At 37.1% G+C, this 11,024-nt stretch overlaps 1 protein-coding gene across 16 annotated transcripts in view; it reads left to right on the top strand.

The window, feature by feature from the left end:
• Positions 1 to 11,024, top strand: part of CACNA1D (calcium voltage-gated channel subunit alpha1 D) — a 232,573-nt gene that overhangs the window by 38,822 nt on the left and 182,727 nt on the right. For all 16 annotated transcript variants that reach the window (XM_026857486.1, XM_026857485.1, XM_026857471.1 and 13 more), the window contains exons 2-3: positions 1,076 to 1,394; positions 3,886 to 3,991. In XM_026857486.1, the coding sequence (XP_026713287.1) occupies positions 1,222 to 1,394; positions 3,886 to 3,991 (279 nt within the window). In that variant the 5' untranslated portion in view covers positions 1,076 to 1,221. The remainder of the gene's footprint in view (positions 1 to 1,075; positions 1,395 to 3,885; positions 3,992 to 11,024) is intronic.

Below are 11,024 nucleotides of genomic sequence, written 5' to 3'. Positions count from 1 at the left end.
AGGCCGGGCCCGGCCGCGTCCACGCGTGTTCGCGGCTCTCGCGTCTCTCCCGCTGTCTGTTTCCCCCCGTCTGGAAAAGGAGGCTGCGCTTTTTCGTGGCTCTCCTCCGTGTGACGAGCAGCGATCGCTGGGGAGCTATTTTCCTCTCTGGCCTGGGAAGATCCATTTCACAGTCATCCCGCCTGCCAGCCCTAATTCCCAGCACGTATATTGTGCCGTTCCTCCATTTTTTTTTCCCCACCCAGGCATCTTCAAGTTTTGTATTCCACTTAGGAGTCTCTCCTTCCTACAGGTGTATGTAGGACTAGACTGTTGCTCTAGTCAGAGGGCTCGCGAGGAGGTGGTGTTCTGTCTTCTTTGCTGTCCTCTGGATAACGAGGACTTTGTTAGTATTTGGAAGGTGCAGTTTGTGTTACAAATCCTTGTGAAAAAGCAAAACCAACCCCCCCCAGCCTTTTACAGTGGTTTCACGGTTGTAATTTCCACTGTGAAAGAGAGCAGTCGTTATTAACATGTTTATCACCAGACAATACGGGATTTTTCAATTGTGGGAGGCATTCACACATTTTATTTGAAAATGGAGATTAGGGCAAGATTTAACTCGTTTACAGGACATCTCCCCTCCCCCCCAGCATAGTCTTGGCTATTCTTAACTGAATAACATGTAAGTATTTTAAACAACTTATTTTTTGACCAAAATGAAGTGAGAAAATAGTAAATGCTAAGGTACTACAGCGAAGTTGATCTTAAGGGGTAGCTGTGTTTTATTGCATAAACATGGTGACAGAAAAGCTGCCATCCAGCTAGGAAAAAACCCGCAGTAAGTGGAAGAATCAAAATGTGAAGTGTTTGTGTAGCACTTCTCTTGATGCTTGGATTAAACTTGAAGTTATAATACTGATTCCTGAGCATTTTTGCTACTGTTCAATCAATCAATAGAGGGCTGTGCTCTATAGTATATGTAATGGTAGCATCACACTGCCAAGAGGTTTTAAAATAATGTTTTTGTCAGAAATTTTATGACACATTTTAGCATAAAAAATTATAACCAAGTACTTTTTGTTTTGTCCCACAGAGGCGAACTATGCAAGTAGCACCAGAATTCCTCTCCCTGGTGACGGACCAGCTATTCAGTCAAACAGTTCAGCACCATCCAAGCAAACTGTTCTATCTTGGCAAGCTGCAATCGATGCTGCTAGACAAGCAAAGGCTGCCCAAAATATGAGTACCACCACAGCCCAGCCTGTAGGATCTCTGTCCCAAAGAAAACGCCAGCAATATGCCAAGAGCAAAAAACAGGGTAATACGTCTAATAGTCGGCCACCCCGTGCCCTTTTCTGTTTATCCCTCAACAACCCAATACGAAGAGCCTGCATTAGTCTAGTAGAATGGAAGTATCCTTCGACGCAGTTTCCTTTTTTACAATCTGTTCCTTGTATTTTCAGAATGTATCAAGGGGATTGTTTTACAGCATCTCTTGCAGCATCACAGCTAACACTTGCACATGTGGGTTACTGTCAGTAATGTTGATGGTAGTTAATTTTGGTTAAATTGTTGTTAAAGATAGCCTCTTAATTTGTGCCATAATGACATAAAATATAATTTTACTAAAGTAAGTAGCTCAAAGTCAGAGAAGAGCTCATAGCTGTTCCTTTTTTCTTGGAAGAGATGGGGGAGCATTTTCAGAACTTTTTAAAGTTACGAGCTTGTATTATATTCCAGCAAACCTCTGTATTTCATTTGTTGCCTTTCCAAATAAGGTTGAGTCTATAGGAGTGCATCTAGCAGTGTTAATTGGGAGATGACCCAAGATGTCAAACCTGTATCTTCCATATTGCAATTTGGTGTATTGCCATTAGGGCAAATGACTCAGATGTAGAAATCTTTTAAAAAAGATTATTTTTCCAAGTGTTAAAAGTAGGGAAGATTTTAGTTAAGCCAAGGACTCACTCAAAGTATGTACAAGTGCTGAAATATATTAATCTTCTGAACTTTTATGACATATGTCTACCACCAGACATATTTGGAAGCATGTACATCCTTAGGAGATCAGATATCCTGGCCTGTATTCATGATGACTTGTATGTTGGGAAGGATTGATTTATCTTTAGTTCAGCCGTTGTGATGTGGATGTATGTGGATTTCTTTGGCAGAACTGATAGCATGTTGATTTGGTATATTACTTAATTCTCAAGAAAAGGTTTAAAATAGAAAATAGTTTTGTTGAGGTATGAGGAGAAAAATGTTTGCCTATTAGCCATGGCAACATCCCTGTAATGAGAAACAGCTGTTCAAGTGAGTAGTTTACTGAAGTAAAACTCATTTTGATACTTTAAACAGAACAGCCAACCTGGCAATAGAAACTGTTACTCATTTATAGGGCTTGTTTTTTTCAAGTCTTTGAACATAATTCATTTGCAAATTAAAGGTAGTGAAACAGATTCTTCTTTCATTTAAACTGGTAGAAGTCCAACTAATTTCAGTAAATTGTCCTCTTCTTGGCTAAGGTCAGTTAAATGAAATTATTATGGATCTGGAGTGGAATAACTCAGGGCAGACTTTGTCCCAGTAGCACCACACCATAGAACACCACACCATAGAACAAAGTTGTCAATCTTGCACTGGTGTCGTTTGTTCACTTCAGTCTGGAGAATGTTGCATGTTATGATGTGTGTTGTAACTTTATTTTGTACACAACATAGCAGCTGTTGTTCTTGATAGGCTTTGTGAACATAAACTCAGCATTTGTGACAAACTTTTTGTAGGCCAACAAACAAAATTTAGCAGATCTTAATGGGCATATGGTCTTTGTAGGAGTGTTTTTTCAGGAAAAATATTTTAAACTGTCAAAAATATGCTTTTGAGTATATTCAGTACTCTTCCTTCAAGCCTGTGCAGTACTCTTTCCTCAGTCTTTTATGTGACTCTTATGGACATGTATCAGGAAGTTGTGCATTGAAGTGAGTGAAGGATGTCAAAAACTATAGCTAAAGCCCAAAATACTCCCTTTCCAAGCTTCCACGAATAGGTTCATCTGGGTACCTCCATGTTTGTTATTACAAGAAAATAATGAAATACTTTGGAGAAAAAGCAAATTAATGATAAACTAAAGGATGAACTTCATAGGCATAAATTTTAAGAAATATTTTTCTTTCTGGAAGAAAGAAGGTATCTCCAGGTTTCAACTGCTATCATCCAGATGTTGTATAAAGAACATGCAGCTGCAGTTTGTGCTGCTGTCAGTGTGACAGCCTATAGCCTCTCGGTATGTGTGGCTGCCAGGCCTGTAGTCATTCTCTGTTCCCCAGTCTACTCACCTAAACTGTCCTGGCCAAAGCAAAAGCAGGAGTCTAGCTATCATCAAGAGGGGCTCAGAGTTTTCTTGTATCCGTTGTACAGCTTTGCAGCTCTCATACAGGAGAAAAGTTGTGATTTTCTGGGAATCTTTCTCATATCCTACTACAAACTAGATCCCAAATGATTTTCCTCCTTTGGACAAACACATTTCTCATTAACATTAATGTGATTTACGTGAGCATATGAGGACAAAAGAACTCAGTAAGTACTCCTTACCCGTCATGATGACACACGTATTGATTTAAGACTGTATAATCATATTCATCTCTGGAATGTAATATAAAGTGCCCTGTGGCAGCAAGAGTAATAGTTTTTTTTCAAAATGAAGAGGATGTTGAAAGATCACTGTGATGGAAAATAATATGGTATAGTGATATAACTAAAGATGATGAACTGTTTGTCACAGTTACTGATCAAAAGATTGTCTTAAAAGTAAGAATTTTTACAAGTGTTGATGCTGAAAAGAGAACTGGGCTAAAAAGTTTGTACATATTCATAATTCATGAATTCCTTAACAAGATTTTCCAGACCGTTTGACATATTTATACTACTGTCTATTTTTGCCAATTGTGTGGCCTTAGCTGTTTACATCCCATTCCCAGAAGATGATTCTAATTCAACTAATCATAATTTGGTAAGTACTCTTGAGTTTTTATTTTATATTCGTTTGCTGTACCTTTAAGTTGATGGTCATGATAAGCTGCTAGTATTTGAGAGTAGAGATAATTATAGTAAAAACCCTCAAATTTGTATATAGTGATACTTTAAAATAAGATGTGTATAGAATTGCCTTTTTTCCAGTTTTCATATGTGCTCCCTTATGTCATGTGTTTAAAATAAGATTTTTCGGCAGGGATACTTTGGAGGAAAATATACATTAATATTATGCTGCATGTATATGTGTATTTTTGCAATATAAAAACTTTTAATTTGAATTTCTATTGCTTATATTGATTAAATATATTTACTAGCTGTTACTGTGTTTCTGATATTTCAGTCCACTTGAAGTTTCATGGCCTTTTCTAGAATGTTTGTTTAGTCTGTTTTTAATTTTTAATGGTGTTATTTAGCTGTTATTTAGCTGTGTATTTTACTAGATACTCCATTTTTTAATGAGATGATGGTGAGAAATTTTACATTAATATATTGATGTTCCTACCACTTTAAAATGTGAATTTTAAAAGCAGTTACTGCTGGTGTAAGTGGTCTTTCAAAAAGGGATGGTGCTACAGTGAGTAGTGTGTAGAGATATATTTCTTCAATTGAAAATTGTATGCTAGTGTTGTACTTCAAAACAAAATTAGTTTCCATTATATTTTTTCATTTCCTATTTTAATAAAACTTATAAATGCTATCACACTTAAGGGTAATATTGAATTACATTGCAAATTTCATTGTTTATAGTAAATGCCACCTTGAAACAGTGGAGTTCAGTGGTCCTGTGCACTCAAAATCTGCATGTGACTTTTTTTGGGGGGTGAGGGGAGGTTTGTTCATGAAATAATAAATTTGATACCAGTAAGTAGATAATTTTGGATTGTTTTACATGAAAAATTTAGATCAATATGAGGTCTTCTATTTATGAATTTTGTGTAATTTGTGGTGTGTAAGCTTGTTTGTTTTCCTAAAAATAATTATTCTGTGCATATAACCCATTTTATATACTTTTTTGTCTACCAGGATTAAGCAAATAGGGACAATAGAAAATGCTGGTGAAAGGCAGAATAATTCAGGTCAATGTAAAGAATGATTTATGCAGCTGTGTATCTAGCCAATCAACAGTCTTCATCTCTTTTAGCTTCTTTTTTTTTTTTTTTTTTTCCCCTCTGAGAAATTCAGGGCACAAATCTCCATAGCTGTCAATCCACCAGGAGATCCGCTAATAACTAATTTCATAAAGCATTACATGAAAAGGGTAAAGCAGTTACTTGTGTCAGAGGCTAATCATTTTGAAAGAAATGTCTTTAGCATTGGTTTTGTTAGGCTAATGTCCAGTATTTCTGACCTAATTCTACAATGTGCTATTATTTAGAAAGAAATGGACATTTTCCTCCCTGATGGTTTTTCTTCTTTTAATCTAATGTGGCAGGTTAGTCTAAGCAAAAATAAACTACTTTTTTTTTTTTTTTTTAAGTAAGAAATCTTTATTCATTTTAAGTAGAAAGGATCTTGAACACTTGCAATTATATGTATATGAAGTTTACTTGGGAAACTGAGAGAATTTAAATGACCATTTAAATTTGCATCCTGTTTATACTGATGTTGAGTAATTCCACTGAGTTTGCTCAAAGAACAGAATTTATCCTGACAATGTAGTTTCAGGTGCTGGGACAGATTTAAGCCCAGTAAGGGAACACTCAGGCACATTCTGTGTGACTGATCTAATAAAATAAATAGCTATGGAATGAGCAGCATTGGCTTTTCTTAACGACTGAGGTTCTACATCATGAAATACACAAACCAGTGATCTGAGTTCACCTATCTTCCTCTGGTATTTCACTGATGTTTTTCCTACTGTAGACCCACTTCCTTTGTTGAACTCATGGTGTGGATTCAAGTATACTGTAAGGGAATATTGCAGAAGAGCTGAGTTAGAAATCTTCAGGCTTGCTTGGGAACCTGTTTGAGCATGCATTTCCTGATGCTTGAGATGTTTGTATAGATAGATACTTGAGAGAGGGCTGTCAATTGTCTTACAGTGGAAGTAAAGGCTATTCCGTTGACTTGTGTTCAGATATTATGTGATACTGGTTTAAAAAATAGACCAAATTTTAAAAATCTATATTATGTATTATGAATAGCTTCAGTAGGATTTTAGCCCCCTTCATGGAGACATGTTTGTCTTCAGTGAGCCCTACGCTGCCAGTTTGATCTTGCTAGGAGACTTGCCCCAGCTCTGGCTTTAATCTAGATTAAAAAATTGAGGAGAATAAGATAGTTTTCTTTCCCCTATCAGCCCCACAGCCTCTTCTCCCTCTTCCTTCTCTGGACACAGGCATCCCTTGGTGCTGTACAGATTGCAGCACTTATATCATTTAGTGCCTGGGGGAGGAGTGACCAGAGCAAGGAGCAGGAATATGGTCTGTCTCCAGTGCCTTCACTTCGTCATTATGCAAATCCCAAAGGTTCAGCTTTATAAATTGTAGTTTGCATATGGATATTGTATCTAAGGCTCAGTTCTGAGGGAGTAAATCATTGTTGCTTCATTGAATTGAATAGACTAATTGCTTTCCATCAGCTAGCTGAACTGGCTCATATTTTTTTTAAATTCTAAGCAGAAAAAAGTAAATATTTGTGGATTTTTTTGCAAATACAAGATGTGTATCATTTGTAATCAGCCAGGGAAAGAGGAAACAATGGTACAAGAGGGCGAAAACCAGTGGAACACTGGTAAGTGGGAAGTAGAAATGGAAACTTTTCTGGTTCTGCTTGAGCTAGGGAAAAGTCTGCATATATGAGAATTTGAGCAGTTGAAGTGTTTGTTCTTTATGACTTCAGGAAGTCATATGGCAACCTCAATTCAAGGGTACACGTGCAGAAGAGGTATTCATTCCTCTTTGTGATGGGATGTCAAAGACAGCTTCTGTATTCCAAGACTTGTAAGAGAAACCTGAGCTAAAATTTCTGAGACTGTCTTGACCTGTGGTTGAGACAGTGAAACACTGACCATATGTCAAACACCTAACTGCCGGCTGAGCTGTGAGTGAGCCCTGTTCTTACTTTCTCATGAATGTTTCAACATGTGGTGTCTAATCAACACAAAGTTCTACATTGCAGTAGTAATGGCAAAAGAAATTCTAGCACAAATTAACCAAAACCATAACAAACATTGTAAGAAATAGGTAGATGTGTCTTAAGAGAAATAGAAAATCAATGTACGAGTATTTATGCTTTTTTTAAAAAAATAGAATGTATCTTGTGTATCTGTTATTCTTGAATGAGTCAAATTTTAATCTCAAGTATAAAATAGATGTCTGTGAGAAGGTTCCACACCCTTGATTTTGGAACAGTAGACTGTTTATAGAAAATTGACAGCACAAGCTAAGTGTAAGTGTGGGACAATTGGGTGTTCCTATGTTGGTCACTCATCTTTGCTGATATGCACATTGTGGTTATTGAAGGTTTTGTGATGGAGCCAGCAGCATGCTGTGAGATATGAGATACTTACAATAACTTAAGGGAGCAAGAAAAGGTTTCTTCATCATATCAGTGACTAAATTAAGCAGATGGTGATCGCTGATGTTGTAGGATAGGAGTCCCTTTCATTATTAGCTATTCTGTCTTTTCATCTTCTGAGTAGATTAGCTTAGATTTCTGTTTTGCTTTTTTGCCATTCTCTGAGAGTAGAGGGTGCACTACAGCTATCTTCTTGCACAGTGGATTCATGGTCATACTTATTATCTGAAGAATAATGTGTTAGTGCTGGGTGGTACAAAACAAGAAATTTCAAACAAAGCAGAAGTGTAGAGTTAAATTCACACTGTTGGACTGCTCTTGACCACTTGCCAAGTGTTACAGTCCTGTGTTCTGTAGGAAAGTTTGTCTAAAACACCTTGATGTGTGTTTCTGATGCGTGCCAGAGGAGCAGGAGGAAGGGATCTTCTTTTCCATACCTTGAGTAGGGTAGTTCTCTTATGCTTTTCTATGCTGCAGAGAGTGCAATACAGACTAGTGAACTTTAAAAACAGTTATTGAACTTGATCCTGAATTCTACTTAATTAATAATTAGTCCCAAATCAGTTAATATTCTTTAACAAGTGGGCCCAGTTCTTCTGCAAGTAAGTGGGTGAAATATTATTGAACTAGACAAATTATTTTTTTCTTACAGCAGAACAGGGGCAGTGTACTCTAGGATGAAATCCTCATAAACTCACTACTTTGTATTTTAATGTAGTTTCTTTCATCTTCCTTCAGAAATTTCAAGGGATCTGAACTTTCCACACGATACAGCTCTTTTGGCAGTGTTTCATGTCTGAGCTTGATAAGAAGCAGTTTCTGGCAGGAAGGGTTTCCTGTATATATCTATCTTCTGTTTCTGTCTTTTCCATTTTTTTCCCCATCTGTGGTATGTTATTTCCCTTCATGTCTTGTCTTCATTAACTTCCCACTATTTCTTTCTTTCTTGTTATCTTTTGTTTATGCCCTCTGGCTTCCCTCTGTGTTTACTCTTCTGTTTGTCCTCTTCTGCTGCATGATTTGCTCTATCTCACTCTCCCACCTCAATTTTTCTTTATTTTATCATCTGGCTATACCATCTTCTGTTCTCCTGTGCTTTGCCTCCTACTTACTGAGTTTCCCATTGATCTGGCTAGCACTGGGCAGCTTACTTTAGAATGGGCAGGCAGGCTGGCACAATATGTCTGGATTTTGGCTGCAATCAAGACATTTCTGGTTATCCCCCACCCCCTTTTTTTAAAAAAAAAAAGTAAATGTGAACAATAAAAAGGCATCAATCCATCCAGAGTCTATGAACTGGTAAGTGTGAAGTCATGTGAGTAAAGGGCTTGACTCTAATGCATGAAGGTCTGAAACCCAATGATAAAGACTCTGTCACTGACAGCAGGATTCTTTAGCCTTTTTTTCTGACTACCATTGTCAGCGAGGAACCCTCTCAGAGTGAGGTTCTGCTTTAAGAGAAGGTCTCTCCAGTCTGTGCTTACAGAGCAGGTCAGGTGATGGTCCTGGATACCTTGTCTTCTTTCTCCCAGGTGGTTGGGATGGGGAGAGCCATGGTGGGGAACACTGCTACAGAAAGGTAGTGCTTGTGTCCTGTCTTTCAGGCAAAGATTTCCTCTGTAAATAGATTTAGGTGAATCTTTCTGTGCCTCCAGCAATAGGAAAGCCAGTGTTATGCCTTCAATCTAGGGCACAGCAGGAGAATACTTTGAGAAGAACTTGTTGAGCTCTTGACTTAGAGGTGTCAGGCTTCCTATCCTTACCTCATTAGCAACCCCATGACTTAGTTCTAAGGCCATATTGACTAATTAATCCATCCACTGAAAAGGTTGGGTTTTTTTACTGTGCACCCAGTTTTCCTCCATATGTAGCTTATCTGAAAATATTCTTGTAGAATGTTACTAATTTTAACCACATTTAGTCAATATTTCTAAAGATTTTTATTTGATCGGTAAATGTTCTATGATGTATTTTAGAAAGACTTAAACGTACTGTCCTTGCTGTGTTTACTTTTTCAGTTCAGGGGTCTTTGAGGCCTGGGTCTCTCACCCCTCACTTAAAACCTCTTCCAATATAACTTTCTGATAGTGTGTTTCTGATCTTTTTCTATCTTTGGATTCTTAGCCGATGCTCTCTCCTAATGTCTCTGCTAGCTGGCATTAAAGTAACCCAAGTAAACTTTTCAGGAAAGATCCAAGATAATTTGGACTCTACTGAAAAGAATTTTGCAAATGGGAAAACAGGACGGAGATATTACGATGTTTAGTGTGTATTAAGCCAAACACCGAACTACTGGTACTAAAGGCACTAGATTAATTCGCTTTAAGGGAAAATATCATTAAATTTAGTTTGAAAAAAAGATTAAAAAATATTGGATCAAATTGTAACTGATATAAAGGATATACAACTAATAGTTGCATATTGATTCAAGTCAGTGAAATGTGTTTCTTGTTCTGAGTAGTCAGGAGGGCCTGCGAGAAAGTCAATATAAAAAAAATCCACAAATGTTAGGAGTTGTCCATTTTCTTTTCACACAGGCTTAAAAATGAAGAGGTTTGAATTCTTCCCTCATCAGTTTTTGTGTCTATATGCATATGTAAGTGCTCTGAGGGATAGTTTAGATCATTTTTTTCCTGCTATTTTTAATGTACATTGATTACTCTGACATCTATTTCCTCATTAAAAAACCCCATGAATTAACTATTTAACTACTGGAACAGCCTGACTTACTTTTCTGAAAATTAATAGTAAAGCTGTTTGATGGTTGTTAGGTGAGACAGCATGCATCAGCAAGTAACCTTTGCACAACTGCAGGAATTCCTTAATAGATGACATTTCTGTAAGGGGATTATTAAAAAATATTATGATACTGTACTCTGCCCTGTCTTCATAGTCCAATTTTTTTATATTACTGGCAGCTCAAAACTTCCAGTAGTATGCATTAGCTAATTATTATGGATTGCTTTGACTTTTATCAGTGCAGATCATGTATTTACAACATAAAGGAAAAGTTTTCTGATGCACACCTTTGCGAAATAGATACAAATTCTTGGTAGTGTTTTACACCCACTGTGTCCTCTAGCCAGTTCCTAAGCCTACCCTGTCTGCTCTGCACTATACCAGTAGCATGAAATAGCTCTTGAATTTTCTTGGTAAAAATTGCATGTGTCAAGTCTATCTGCAGTGGTGAATGAAATAGAAGTTCATTTCACACTCTGGTTTAGGAAAAGGGACATTTCTGAAAGAAAGATATGACCAAGATGACTGGCAGTTTCCAACAGGTAGAAAGGTCACTTGGGTTTGTAGAAGTTTGTGAGTAATACAGACATAACAAGAAGAAAGTAACATTCTTCTTTTTTTTTGCACCAGTACAACTTAGGATCTACCTACTTCAGCAGAGATAAAAATGGCTGTTTGGAGTGCAAGGGTATGAGAAGGTCTGCAACTTAGTTTTACAGGTGTCAGTTAATGACAGTACAAAAATGATTTAT

This window comes from Athene cunicularia (assembly GCF_003259725.1).
Source record: "Athene cunicularia isolate RWA chromosome 12 unlocalized genomic scaffold, athCun1 chr12_part1, whole genome shotgun sequence".
NCBI classification, from domain to species: domain Eukaryota; kingdom Metazoa; phylum Chordata; class Aves; order Strigiformes; family Strigidae; genus Athene; species Athene cunicularia.
This window is presented reverse-complemented; position numbering and strand designations above follow the sequence as displayed.